The sequence below is a fragment of the Euprymna scolopes genome, chromosome 41 (assembly GCF_053919585.1).
Source record: "Euprymna scolopes isolate OS-2025 chromosome 41, ASM5391958v1, whole genome shotgun sequence".
Taxonomy (NCBI): domain Eukaryota; kingdom Metazoa; phylum Mollusca; class Cephalopoda; order Sepiida; family Sepiolidae; genus Euprymna; species Euprymna scolopes.
Window position 1 is genome coordinate 25,507,488 of NC_136522.1, and position 15,362 is coordinate 25,522,849.

The window sequence follows — 15,362 nt, forward strand, 5'->3', positions numbered from 1 at the left end:
ACGGGACAGAGTAAAAAAAAGAAATTAAAAAAAAAAAATGAAAAAAAAAAAAAACGAACTTTCGAGGACATATATATGAATCCGCTTTCTAAGAAATGCCAGTCATATATATGTATATATATATGTATTGCTATTTTTGTGAAACAGTTTTACACTAAAGAAAAAAAAGTCATTTTACGTGATTTTCATCAGATAAATTAGAACAAGGTCTAAAAACTATTCTCCGACGAAAACGGCCCGAGCAGTTAAAACAGATTCACAAACGGCGTGCTGACACACACACACACACACACACACACACACACACACACACACACACACATACAAAAACTTTCTTTGAAACGCACGTGCGTGACAACATACGCCATCTTTGGAACACACGTGGTAAATTTCAAACTAATAATAATCAATCCCAGTAACGACTGAATTTAACCTCTGGTGAGTACGTTTTTCTCTCTGTCTCTTCTTTCTATCACACTTTTCCCCTTTTCCCCAGCAATTTCCTTTAGTCGCCATTACAAGTAAATAAAAAAGAAGAAATAATATTAACTGATAGTAGCTAATAACCATAGTAGTAATAATAATAATAATAATAATAATAATAATAATAATAATAATAATAATAATGGACGCACAACAAGTTAGTATTAAACCTCCACAATTCATGGAGACTAGTGTAAACGGTTGGTTTTCTATATTAGAAGCGCAGTTCCATCTCCGACACGTGACGACCGACGATACAAAGTTTTACAGAGTCATTAGCGCGTTGCCACCGGACGTAGTGACAAATATTCCCCCAGCAATCTTACAGTCACTTAATTACGCTAAATTAAAGGAGTCGATGTTATCTGCCTATGAAAAGACCAGACCCGAACTCCTGGAGAAGTTGATGAGGACCACTACATTATCTAGTCGTCCATCGTTATACCTCCTTGAGATGGGGACGGTCGCGAATAGGATAGGAGCGAGCAAAGAGATAGTGCGCCACAAGTTTATACGTGCGCTTCCGAAGCAAATAGCACCAGTAGTAGCAGCCCACACCGAGATGCCGTTAAGGGAATTGGGTCGACTGTCCGACAATTTGATGCCGTTGATAGAGAATAAATCAGTATTCCAGGCGGTTAGAAGTCATACTAAGGCAAACGATTATAGTACCACCAGACACGCTTTTGAAAACATCCCGGCTGGTTTACGTCCATATTGACGGAAACAGCGACCGAAGATGTGTAGAGCACATATTTATTTTGCAGAAGAGGCTCGCACATGTAAGCCCTGGTGTAAGTGGCCAAAGAAGAAGAGCAGTATACAAATGCTACCTAATTCGCGCCCCTCCTACCCCGCCCCAAGTGACTCGGAAAACTAGACAGACGGACTGCGTTTGCTCCAGTGGTCCCGCTCTTATTACAAGTCTCTGCCAAGATAGGAGCAGCTAAAGTTAATTTTATTATAGATACAGGGGCCAGTGTTTCCATTTTGCCACGTTCCGTAGTAAATGGAGTTACCTTGGAGCCAACCCCTGTGCATATCTCAACTGCTAACGGGGAGAGTATAAAATGCTATTGTCAAACGAACTTAGAAATAAAAATTCCACGAAAATCTTTCCAATGGAGTTTTGTGATCGCAGATGTTACTAACCCTTTGCTAGGATTCGATTTCTTGAACAAATTTCACATCATAGTGGATTGTAAAAATCGATCCATCCGTGATAACGTAACGGAGCGTGAGATTACAGTGAATGCAGTAACAGGAACCGATGCGGTAATAATTAATAAAATCGACCTAGCGGATTATATTACCGAAGTAATAAGTAAATATGATAATGTACTTTCACCACATAGCGGCACAAACAAAAACTATGGTGGAGTGTATCACAGGATTGATACAGGCAGCCGGGTACCAGTCTTTGCTAAAGCCAGACAACTTTCCGGCCCTAAATTAGACGCAGCGCAGGCGGGATTTAAAAAGTTATTAAATACTGGAGTTATCCAGCCTTCCAGTAGCAGACAGCCCAACAACCCCCTCGGGGGTCCGGGCGACCAGATCAAAGTGTAATATCTGTTCCGGCAGATGCTGCAAGCTATGACTAGCTATGACTAGCAAAGACCAGATGTGGGGGCAACCCCACATGCCTGACCTTTAACCAGCTCCCATTTCCCACCTCTCGGGAGCTGGTCCCCCTTTTCCCTTCCCCCTCCCTTCACTCCTCACATTAAAAATCGGCCTTGTGCCTAATTTGCTCGGTGGGGGAGCAAATAAATACCATCTGTTCCGGCAGATACTGCAAGCAAAGACCATATGTTGGGGCGACCCCACATATAAGACCTTGGTCAATGTAGGGGCAACCCTTCATACCAATTGTCACTATCCAGCTCCCCTCCTCCCCGGGGAGTTGGTCCCCATTTCCCCTTCACTCCTCACATTAAAAATCGGCCTTGTGCCTAATTTGCTCAGTGGGGGAGCAAATAAATAAATAAATAAACAGCCTTCCAGTAGCAGACAGCCCAACAACCCCCTCGGGGGTCCGGGCGACCAGATCAAAGTGTAGTATCTGTTCCGGCAGATACTGCAAGCTATGACTAGCTATGACTAGCAAAGACCAGATGTGGGGGCAACCCCACATGCCTGACCATTAACCAGCTCCCATTTCCCACCTCTCGGGAGCTGGTCCCCTTTTTCCCTTCCCCCTCCGTTCACTCCTCACATTAAAAATCGGCCTTGTGCCTAATTTGCTCGGTGGGGGAGCAAATAAATACCATCTGTTCCGGCAGATTCTGCAAGCTATGACTAGCTATGACTAGCTATGACTAGCAAAGACCAGATGTGGGGGCAACCCCACATGCCTGACCATTAACCAGCTCCAATTTCCCACCTCTCGGGAGCTGGTCCCCTTTTCCCCTTCCCCCTCCCTTCACTCCTCACATTAAAAATCGGCCTTGTGCCTAATTTGCTCGGTGGGGGAGCAAATAAATACCATCTGTTCCGGCAGATACTGCAAGCAAAGACCATATGTGGGGGCAACTCCACATATAAGACCTTGGTCAATGTAGGGGCAATCCTTCATACCAATTGTCACTATCCAGCTCCCCTACTCCCCGGGGAGTTGGTCCCCATTTCCCCTTCACTCCTCACTTTAAAAATCGGCCTTGTGCCTAATTTGCTCGGTGGGGGAGCAAATAAATGCCATCTGCTCCGGCAGATACTGCAAGCAAAGACCATATGTAGGGGCAACTCCACATATAAGACCTTAGTCAATGTAGGGGCAACCCTTCATACCAATTGTCACTATCCAGCTCCCCTTACTCCCCGGGAAGTTGGTCCCCATTTCCCCTTCACTCCTCACATTAAAAATCGGCCTTGTGCCTAATTTGCTCGGTGGGGGAGCAAATAAATACCATCTGTTCCGGCAGATACTGAAAGCTATGACTAGCTATGTCTAGCTATGACTAGCAAAGACCAGATGTGGGGGCAGCCCCACATGCCTGACCTTTAACCAGCTCCCATTTCCCACCTCTCGGGAGCTGGTCCCCATTTTCCCTTCCCCCTCCCTTCACTCCTCACATTAAAAATCGGCCTTGTGCCTAATTTGCTCGGTTGGGGAGCAAATAAATACCATCTGTTCCGGCAGATACTGCAAGCTATGACTAGCTATGACTAGCAAAGACCAGATGTGGGGGCAACCCCACATGCCTGACCATTAACCAGCTCCCATTTACCACCTCTCGGGAGCTGGTCTCCTTTTTCCCTTCCCCCTCCCTTCACTCCTCACATTAAAAATTGGCCTTGTGCCTAATTTGCTCGGTGGGGGAGCAAATAAATACTATCTGTTCCGGCAGATGCAAGACCAGCTATGACTAGCAAAGACCATATGTGGGGGTAACCCCACATATCTGAACTTGGTCAAGGTAGGGATCACCCTACGACCACAGTTACTATCCAGCTCCCATTTCCCACCTCTCGGGAGCAGGATCCCCCTTTCCCTCCCCCCTCCCTCTCTCTCCACATTAAAAAACGGCCTTGTGCCTAATTTGCTCAGTGGGGAAGCAAATAAATACACCAACAACCCCCTCGGGGGTCCGGGCGTCAAAGATCAAAGTGTAGTATCTGTTCTCTGATACATACACAGCGATAGGCAGTGTTGTTCTGGCGACACATTCTCGTGCCCGGAATTCCTGACGAGCTTATTGGGTAGCGTTCTGTCCGCACCCCCACTTGGTCTGTCTTTCTCTGCTCTCCCCCCTCACGGGGGGATCCGAGCTGATAATTTACGACCTTCCCGCGAGGGAGGGTCGGAAACACTTTCTCTCTTCCCTCCACTAACTTCCCACTCCCTCTCTCAGTTCTATCTCCCCTCTTGCCGCCTTTGGCGCCACTTCTTTTTGGCGCCAAAGTCGGCTCCCCACTTTGGACGCCGACTCCACGTCACTCATTTTGGCGAATTCTAATACAGGGAAGAGAGAGCTTTTTTCAAAAATGGACACCCCCAGCCCGGGGACAACCAATACAGATACCCCCAGCCAGGGGCTACCACAAGAAAAACTGCTCCCCAAGAAGACGACTCCCCAACAGGGGAAGCAAAAAGCAACGGGGCATACCGCCCGGACACTAAACCGAAGGACGCCCCCCAGAAGGGAGAAAACTCACCAGCAGCTCCCCAAGAGGACGACTCCCCACAAAGGGGAGAAAAAACAATGTTGGACGGGGCATCCCGCTCTGACAACAATAATCAAGAGGCAGTAGCCCTAAAGGACGATAAGGGAGACAGTGCTCCCCAGGAGGGCAACTGCCCCAAAAGGGGAGCAAATCAAGAAAACGAGGGGGCATACAGCCTAGACCTCCCCAAAACAAAAGGGGCAAAAGCTCCCAAGGACAATAAAGAGGACAATGCTCCCCAGGAGGCCGACTCCCCAAAAAGGGAGGTATTTCCTGGAAGAAGTATAGAGCAAGGAGAGTCGGTCCCAAAGGAAAGCGGAAAGGGAAATGCCCCTCAAAATAGCAACCCTTCCGCAAAGGAACCACAAAAACAGTCCAACCTCACCAAAGATCCAACACCAACAAGAGGGTCGGCATGGGGGAAGACTGTAGAGAAGCAACTGTCCCCTCAAGAGTATAGAGACTTGTACTTGACCAAGTACAGACAATACATAGAGGGGGCAGAAATTAAACCAGTGCCAGGCGCTTGGGAGGCAATCGAAGACAGAGTCCTCTCCCTCATCATCTCGGATATGCCGGAAAACCGCCTCCTAGGGATGAAAAAGGAAGACATGGCGGGGCTTCTACACAAGCTAAACATCCCGGTACTATACCTGTACCAGAGGAGCTACACCATGTGGGACATCCTCCTACCAACCAAGGAAGATGCGGAGAGACTCTCCCTACAGGAAATTAAGTATGGGAGAATAAAACTAAAGCCCGAATACCAGGGCAGGACAAGGACCCGGGTGCAGGTATTCAATGTACCTATGCAAATATCAGCAGAAATCCTGGGATCCTTCTTCACACAGTTTGGCGAAGTGGAAAAAATAACCCCAGTGCGTTCGAAAACCGGCATGCACTTGGGCAGCTACACTGTGGCCATGAGAAGGCTTCCAGGCGATACCAGCACAGCTGACATTTAAGGAGGCAACTATGACAGTAGTGGTGGAGGGGCGTCGTCCGCACTGCTGGTTCTGCCAAAAGCAGGGTCACATGGCCAAGAGCTGCCCTCAAAGGTCAACTCCTACTCAAGTGACACTAAAGGCGGTCCCAACCTCTGAGACAGCACCAGTGTCCAAACAGGTTGTCACAACTCCTGCAACCGGAGCACCAACCCCAGCACCGAGGAAACCCAAAAGTACGCAGGAGGCCAAGGGGGAGGAATGGGTCACGGTAATGAGGCGGAAACGGAAGCCCACAATCCCATCTGCCACCGTCCCACAACCAACCCAACAACCGAGGCAGCAACAACAACAGCAGCCTCCACAACAGCCGCAGCAACAGCCATGGCAGCAGACACAGCAGCAGCAGCCAAACCAGCCGTTGAACCAGCCGCAGCAACAGCATCAGCTGCCGCGGCCAATTCCACAAACAATGCCATGAAAACAGCGGCAACAACAAAAACAGCAGCAGCAGCAACAGCCAGAACAGGAGCAGCAGCAACAAAAACGGCTGCAGCAACCAGAACAGCAACAGCATCAACTGGAGAAACAGCAATTAGAGGAGCAGCAACAACCAACGGTCCCCACACCAATTGAGACGGGGATCAAGCGAAGAAAGCACTGCTCCTCTGAGGATGAATCTGCTAGTGAGAGGGAGAGGAACTCAACCTCACCACTCCCCGGTTCATTCAAAAGAATAAAAAAGAAAAGGAAAGGGGAAGAAAAGGCAGCCCCCACTCCCTGTGAGCATACACCACCTCTAACAACAACACAACCCACTTCTACCCCCATACCACATACTGCACTAACACTAGACACCGCACCAACACCAACACCAACATCAGACACCGCACCAACACCAGACACTGCACCAACACCAACACCAGACACCGCACCAACACCAGACACCGCACCAACACCAACACCAGACACCACACAGACACCAATGCAAATTGAGCCGCCATCCCAGAAAGAAAAGAATGAACCCGGGAGGGGGAGAGACCCTTCAGATTCTCCCACTTACGGACTCACTCCAACAGGGACTCTCGCCCTCGAAATGAGAGAGGAACTTTGTTTTGTAGACCCCCTGTCTGTGGCAATGGGCTTACCACACCGGCAGAGAAAAAATTTAAAACCTCTGCTAGACTGCCAACAGATAGGGGGAAAAGACGTTAATGTCCCCTCTAATTTCCCGGACGCCCCACGGCTAACAACTTTCGTCAGGCTTCCTGAGGCCTGCAAAACCAACGTGTGGACAATGCTGGAGGCCGCTGAAGGGGCTGGTCCGGGAATTGAACTGATTAGGAAAAATGACCCTTCCCTTGAGGAACTGGCAAAACAATGCAAGGGAAGGGTCCCAGTGTTGGTCCATCCGTCACTCTATAGGGCCCTTAAATTGACTTACCCTTTGGATGTCGGCGGCATTGTGAGAGAAGGTCAGGACATGAAAAACCTGACCACCTTGAGCATTGCACATAATGTCGGTGTCCTTTCCCCGGCTGACTTCGGAGCTGAGTGTAACACACCTTAAGGTAGGTACCATGGCTTTGAATTTGGCTAGTCTGAATGCGAGGGGCTTGAGATCATCGGGCCGGGTGGCTCGCCTCCGGCACGACCTCTTGTCCCTGGGAGTGGATGTTGCTGCGATTCAGGAGACGCATTTCGTTTCCTCTGTGGACTGTCAGGTGCTGGCCCGAGACTTTGAGGTTTTCTCAGCATATGGCAGCCCGCGGGGAAAGGGAGTATCCTTGCTAGTTAAACGTACTGTTTCCGCGACGGTCGACGTTGTCCATAGGGATGCGGAGGGCAAGCTGGTCGTGGCAGATGTTGCCGTAAAAGATTCTGTGTTTCGGGTGATTGCGGTTCATGCGCCCAGCACCGCTCGTGAGAGGGTCTCATTCTTCAGTCGGCTTGACGCGTTTGTAGATTGTCGGAAGCGGGTAGTGCTAATGGGGGATTGGAATGCCATCTTAGACCCCGACATAGATAAGGTAGGAGGCGGAGCTAGAGGGTCGGAGAGGTGCGAGTCCAGCCTGGCTGATCTGATGGCTAGATGCGGACTGGCTGACAGGTTTCGGGTCGAGCATCCAGGGTGGGAAATGTGGATGTGGACCAATAGCGTTTCCTCCTATCCAAATACCTATTTGGACAGGATGTTAGTTAGGAGAGGCGAAGTAGACTTCCTATCCTGTCCCACGTTCACTTGGCTAGGCCAGACGGACCATAAATTAGTTATGGCCCGGCTGAAGCTAGGAAATAGGCCTAAGTTAGCGGGGTACTGGAAGTTAAACACCTCCCTTCTGGAGATACAAGACTTCCAAGATCAGTTAATAGAATTGATTAAAAAGGCACTCGTGGGGGCGGTTACCGGGAGTAAGTGGTGGTTAGGTCTCAAAGCCAAGATCAGAAGCTTCTCCGTCAAGTATGCCCAGCGCCTCGCACTAGATAAGGCCAAGACGAAGAAGCAGCTAGAGCAGAAACTAGCCCAGGCTATGGGGGAGGGTGATAGGGTTAGTCAGGAACTAGCTTAGCAGGACCTTCTACGCGAGACTAGCGAGCATTACGAAGGCCAAGTAGTTAGAGCTAGGCTTAGAAAGATAGGCAACGAAGCAGTCAATTCTGATGCAGACGTGCGCCGTGAGGTTTCTAGGCGTGGCTCGGACAAATACATTGCGAAAATCAAACATCCGAATGGACGCACCCTGGAATCGACTCGGGAGATCTGCGAGGAGTTTCGAGAACATTTCGAGGAGCGTTTTACGCAGCAGCCCGATCTTCCAGTCCTTGAGTTTAGCGACTATTTGGCCGACTCTCCCTGCCTCGAGGCGGCTAGAGCGGCTGGTTGCGAGGGCCGGGTGACGGAGCGGGAGGTCTTTACTGCGCTGAAGCAGGTCAGCTGTGACAAATCGCCAGGACTTGATGGTCTGCCATACGAACTGTACTTGAGGCTGTCGCCCATGTTTCTGCCTCTTCTGATGGATATGTTCAACCATTGGTTTGCTCAGGGATCCATCCCAGGGCAGGTGACCAAGGGAGTGATCACATTGCTGAAGAAAGGTGACGGGCATGGAGGGGAAGAATTAGACGACTACAGGCCCATAACTCTGCTAAACACAGAGTTGAAGATTTTGGCCAAGGTCCTTTCGAATCGGCTGCAGGTTGTTATCGACGAGTTGGTTGAACCAAAACAGAACTACGCTGTGAAGGGGAGATCGATTCAGAACAACTTGCACCTGATCCGCATGATCCTAGAGGGGGGAATAGATGACGACACGGAAGCCGCGCTGATCAACTTAGATCAGTCCAAAGCTTTCGATAGGGTCGACCATCGTTTCCTGGCATCTGTCTTAAAGGCCACCGGTTTTAAACCGGACTTTTGCAAGTGGATCTCCATAATGTATCGACAGCCCATGGCGGTCGTGCAAATGAACGGAAAGCGCTCAAAACCCTTTGTTATCTCTCGGTCGGCTCGTCAGGGTTGTCCTCTGTCGCCCCTGCTTTATGTCCTGGCTTTGGAGCCTCTTCTCTGCAAGCTGAGACATGGGGAGGCAAATTCGGCCCTGCGCGGAATGGCTCTGCCTGGCGGCTCAGCTGCCAAAGTATCCGCGTTTGCCGATGATGTCACGGTCTTCATGTCGGGCTTCAGAGATATTGAGGTCGTGTCGGAGGCAGTACGAAAGAATCATGGGGGCCAAGATAAACCGCAACAAGTCGGTAGGACTGCGGTTGGGCGCATGGAGTGGCAACGCAAACCTCCCTGCACCCTTCAGCTGGACAGATGGCCCGGTCCGGATCCTCGGCGTGTGGTTCGGACCGGGTCTCCAGCTTGACAAGAATTGGTTGGAGGTACGGTCAAAGGTGGAGGCTGCAGTCAATTCGTGGCTTCCTAGGAAACTTTCCTTAAAGGGTAGAGCTGAGGCGTGCGCCACTTACGTCTTTCCTCTCATCCTTTATCGACTGGCCGTACTTCCCCTGCCTGCACAACACCTAAAAGCTCTTGTCGAACTCTTGTCCTCGCTCCTTTGGGACAGAGGAAGACATTGGGTGAGCAGACAGGTCTGTATTCAACGTCCGTGTGAGGGAGGTTTGGGAATGCCGGACTTGAAGTGTCATCGAGATGCTGAGAGGCTGGCCTTCCTGAGCCACTATATGAGGAATGACCAACCGTGGCAACCCGTGGTTACTGCCGCCTTCCCCGACCTCGTTCTCGACCCTTCCATCGAGAGCCGTCGCAGGCCGTGGGGAGAATCTGCCTACATGAAAGAGTGCCGAGCCGCGCTAAAACGACTACCAAGGTCCAGTGACCTTGTGACTGCTACCCGTAGGGAACTCCACAGGGATCTAGTGAAGGGGGCCGCCGACGACCCGCTATGCGCGCGTTTGGGGTGGCAGCAGAGTGAGATCCGCTCCGCGTGGAGCTGGACGCCAGGTTCGAGTCATCTGAACAATTCGGAGTTCTCTCTGACCTGGCGATTGGCCCGAAATGCACTTCCACTCAACAACATACAATGCAGTTCCGGGTTTTTGGAGTCGCCTGATTGTCCCCGAACTCCACCAGTACTGGTCGTATGTCAGTAGAGTGACGGCTCGCATCGATCCTGAGCATCCTCGCCCAATTACTGTATCCAATGTTGTGGACAACGTGAGGCCGCCGTGGGACCGGGAAAGACAAATGGTCTACGTTACGATCCTGGCCGTGGCCAGAATGGTGATTTGGACGTCGCGTCTGCAAGGTTGCCGGGGGGTGTTGTCTTTTTCTGATCAAGATCTGATCGCTTTCTTTAAACACCAACTACGGGTGAAGATCAGATGTGATAGAAGAAGGCTGCATCGCGCGGCATTTGACAGAAGATGGATACATGTGGCAAGTCTGTGTGTACGAAGAGGAGCCAAATTTGAATACGTGTTCCCCGCCTAGGTGTGGAACGCGCAGTTCTGTAAAGTAAAATTAAACAAGTAGTCTCTCAGCTAGCTGAGTGTGTGTTCCATCCCTCCCCGATTAGGAAGCCTCCAAGATCCCCATCCCCTCTTACCTGCAATTTTTGTTTTCACCCCTTCCTCTAAATTTTACTCATCTTGGAGAAAAAGAAATACAAACTAACCTCCATCCCTTACCCCAAAAAATTTTCTTTTCTCCATTCACCCCCATCTAGAGTGCATCCCCACCTAGAGACTGACCCGCAGAAGCGAGGTTCCTTTTACAAACCTAGTGGAACGGGCAGTCTATCAACCAGACGGGGTTGGGAGGGTCCTACTAATCACCTTTTGTTTTTTCTTCCCCCGCCCTTGACACAAATGAATTATTGTACCATTTTATTGTTATCTTTTTTGTTTTTACACGTCAATAAAAAATGTTTTAAAAATTGGGAGTTAAGTAGGACGTCCCCCAATATGAAAGGGTGAATGCGGTATTATGGTGAAAGAAGATACTAGCTGGGAGAAACTTTTGACTTTGTTTAGTTCTGGAATGACAAGGATGACCAACGACCCCCAAAACCCCCCTTTTGAGTTGGCCATGTGCCTAAGTTTTTTGTTCATCGTTGATTTTTTTTTCTGTATTTTTTAACATGAATAAAAGATTTAATATCTCAAAGTGTAGTATCTGTTCCGGCAGATACTGCAAAGCTATGACTAGCAAAGACCAGCTATGACTAGCAAAGACCATATGTGGGGGTAACCCCACATATCTGAATTTGGTCAAGGTAGGGATCACCCTACGACCACAGTTACTATCCAGCTCCCATTTCCCACCTCTCGGAAGCAGGATCCCCCTTTCCCTCCCCCTTTCCCTCCCCCTTCCCTCTCTCTCCACATTAAAAAACGGCCTTGTGCCTAATTTGCTCAGTGGGGAAGCAAATAAATACAACAACCCCCTCGGGGGTCCGGGCGACCAGATCAAAGTGTAGTATCTGTTCCGGCAGATGCTGCAAAGCTATGACTAGCAAAGACCATATGTGGGGCCAACCCTACATATCTAAACTTGGTCACTGAAGGGGCAACCCTTCATACCAACAGTTTCTAATCCAGCTCCCATTTCCCACCTCTCGGGAGCTGGTGCCCCCCTTCCCTCCCCTTCCCTCCATCTCCACATTAAAAAACGGCCATGTGCCTAATTTGCTACGTGGGGAAGCAAATAAATACAACAGCCTTCCAGTAGCGAGTGGGCAACCCCGTTGCATTTAGTAAAGAAGGCGGCTGGTTCGTATCGAGCTTGCGGTGATTTCCGTCCACTAAATAGCATTATGAAAACGGACCGCTATCCGATACCAAATATAAATTCGTTCTGCACGCAGTTAGCTAGCAAACAGTATTTTTCTAAAATAGATTTAACCTCAGCGTATCATCAAATTAAGGTACACCTTGACTGTGTTCCTAAAACAGCAGCCGTGACACCTTTTGGCTTGTTTGAGTTTAATCACATGCCATTTGGTTTAAAGAATACTGCGGCTACATTTCAGCGTTTTATGGACAAGATATTTTTAAAGTTAGACTGCGTATTTATATACCTAGATGACATATTAGTCTTTAGCGATAGCAAACAACAACACAAGGAAGACTTAGATAGAGTATTTAGAATCCTTAGCGATAACAATTTAAAGATTTCCTTAGATAAGTGTGTATTTGGAGTACCAGAGTTAGACTTTTTTGGCTTCCACGTAAACAAAGAAGGTTTATTGCCTACTTCAAGGAAAATTAAAGAGTTGGAAAATTTTCCAGTCCCTAAGGACTCTAAAAGCTTACGCAGATTTCTGGGGATGACAGGTTTTTACCGTAAGTTAGTCCCTAATTATGCATCCGTAGTTTTACCGTTAGCTGAACGAATGAGGTTGGATCCGGAAGCAAAGACCGAGCTTAATGAGGAAGAAACTCACGCTTAAGCAAGTTGTTTGAACTAACGGCGTTAGCTCATCCACAGTCTTCAACTACAGAGTACCACCTAGTTATGGATGCTAGCCAATTTGCCGCGGGTGCTGTATTGCACCAGTTGGTAGATAAGAAACCAGTACCTATAGGTTTCTTTTCCAAAAAATTTTCCCAAGCCCAAACTAAGTATTCCACGTTTCACAGAGAGCTACTGGCAGCTTATTTTTCAGTGATACATTTCCGCCACCTCATAGAAGGTCGCCACGTGACATTATTCACTGATCATAAGCCACTGTGCGGAGCATTTTACAGTCAGACACCGGCAAAGACAGATCGACAATAACGACACTTGTCAGTATTTGCCGAATATATTCCTGACGTGGAGTATATTAAAGGAGCTGAGAATATAGTTGCAGACTGTATGTCTCGGCCTGCATTAGCTGTGCAGATAGATGCATGCGATTTGGCTGAAATAGCAGAGGCACAAAGAGGTGATGACGAGATAAAGTCATACACTGATTTAAAAGAATATGGTGGTATCAACACTGGATTACCTTGGCATGAAGCCACCAAGTAATGTAAATAAAGGTCCACTGGCAACTATGCTACTGCGTAGGATACAAAACCTCTTACCCGATGTGTGTGTATTCTGCCACGAGGAATACACAGTCGGACCCAATGACACTCCTATTCTAATATGTCGTCTATGTAATCAGGGATCTCATGATGAATGTTTGAAGGCTCATATCAATGATACAACTGGTCTGGATATAAGAGATGATGTCGCGGACTCGCAAGCCATCATAAACCCATCTAACATCCCCGGTGTGCACTATATCTGTCATGTGTGTGAACACACGAAGCTCCCTGAACTATTACCATTACCAGGCAGTGGCCGGAATCCAAATGCTAATCAGGTAGATGTCGATCCAACACAGGCAGATGAGAATGATGATACCCGTGGTGCTCATGGTGGTGATGATGACGAGGAAGATGAAGACCGAGGTACTGATGGTGATGAAAAACATACTACTCATAAAGCAGGAGAGAAACAGTCTGATGCTGCAGATCTGAAAAAATCTCTCCGTAAGAATAATACTCCCGACAAAGACCCCAACGGTGACCCGCCTAGACTTCAAAACGTATTTCCACACTACGCCAAGAAGAAATGTCATTACGGGGTGTCTGGAAAGGGATGTTCAAAAAACCACCCACGTCCATGCCAAAAACTTATGCGATATGGGCCGAACTCCAAAAGGAATCCAGACGGCTGCCCGGGATTTCCCACTTGTACAAAGTGGCATCCTATATTATGTCGCTCGTCTATCAAGAACAAAGAATGTCAGAATTATAAAGACTGTAAATTCCGGCATATCCAACGCACGCGTCAATGTAAAGACGATACGTTAGACGATACATCATTATATCCACAAAAAGAAACATGTAGATAATCAGAAAAAAAAATGACACGGCTGTAAATGGTACGCAATCCAATGAGACCGGCCATTTTTTAGAGATACTGAAGAAGTGAAGGCAAGATCTTCTAGACACAGTAGAAGCCAGGCTGGGGAGCGTCACACTGGTTCAGCCGCCACCGCTACAAATGATGCCACCATGGGCCATGGGGATGTACCATCATCCGTTTCCCAACCAACCACAAGCATCAGCGACACCGGGACCAAGTCAAGACCAGCAGCCCAATATGACAATGCCGACGAGTTATATCCCTCACCAGCAGATTATCCAAATGAGGCGGTAAACTCTCCATTGTCAAATTTTACCGTTGTAAATATTCATGGACTATATCCACGTACAAACCAAACCAAAGTGCCAATGCTCAGCGATTATTTGAATGCAAATAACAAACTCTTTGCAGCCATAACTGAAACATGGCTTCGAGAAGAGAAAGATGCTGAGATACACATTAAGGGATACGAACCCTTTCGAAGCGACCGTAACCGTCCCCGTAAAAGTAAACGAAGAAGGAATAGTGGAGGCGCTATGTTATACGTGCGGAACGATCTGGCCGCTACTGTTGAGCCACCCATTATTAAATACTCATCGGGTGTCATCGAAATGGTTGGTGTTCAACTAAAAAATCCAAATCTGGTGATCGTAGTCATCTACCGTCAACCCGACGATATAATGGGTGGTCACAGATCGACATCAGTAGAGTTTGGTAAGGCTATTGCCGAACTTAGAAGAGTGATGAGAAACCTGGATGCACCAACTCCTAACATCACACTCTGTGGGGATTTTAATTTACCACATGCTACCTGGCCCACAGGTGCACCGGGACCTGGTGCACCGCCAGATGAACGGTTGATGCTGCAGCAACTGAAAAGTCTAACTGATGAATTCTTTCTTAGCCAGTATATCAACTTGCTCACTCACGGAGGAGGTAATACCCTAGACCTGATGTTTACCAATAATGATTCCTTGCTGCACAGTTATACCAGTACGCCGACAATATTGTCAGATCATTTCATGGTGACCTGCAGCTCAAGTATTGAATGCCAGCGGCCGGATACCGAGTGCGATAACGTATCTAAACCAGGCAACCTAGCATCTCTAAATTTCTTCAACGACGCCATCAAATGGGACAAAATTCGAGCTCAGTTATCGGAAGTAGACTGGGCAAATGAGCTTTCACACCTTGAACCGGATGAAATGTTGAATCATATTGGAAATCTTTGTTACGAGACCACACGAGAACATGTTCCTTATAAGAAAAAAATTCATAAACGTTCCGGTCAGTAAACTCCTACCGAGGGATCGGAAGAACCTCATGCGTAAAAGAAGTAGAAAAATGCAACAGTTGCAAAAGTCCAAATTGCATGAAAAAACAACGCGAATTCTTAGCGA

The 15,362-nt window shown here is 48.2% G+C and overlaps 1 protein-coding gene across 1 annotated transcript in view; it reads right to left on the reverse strand.

Moving 5' to 3' along the window:
- Positions 1–368, reverse strand: part of LOC145266433 (signal peptide, CUB and EGF-like domain-containing protein 3) — a 32,125-nt gene extending 31,757 nt beyond the window's left edge. Inside the window, exon 1 of the mRNA XM_080122103.1 lies at positions 326–368. Within this exon, the coding sequence (XP_079978229.1) occupies positions 326–368 (43 nt within the window). The remainder of the gene's footprint in view (positions 1–325) is intronic.
- Between the last annotated feature and the right edge of the window lie 14,994 nt (positions 369–15,362).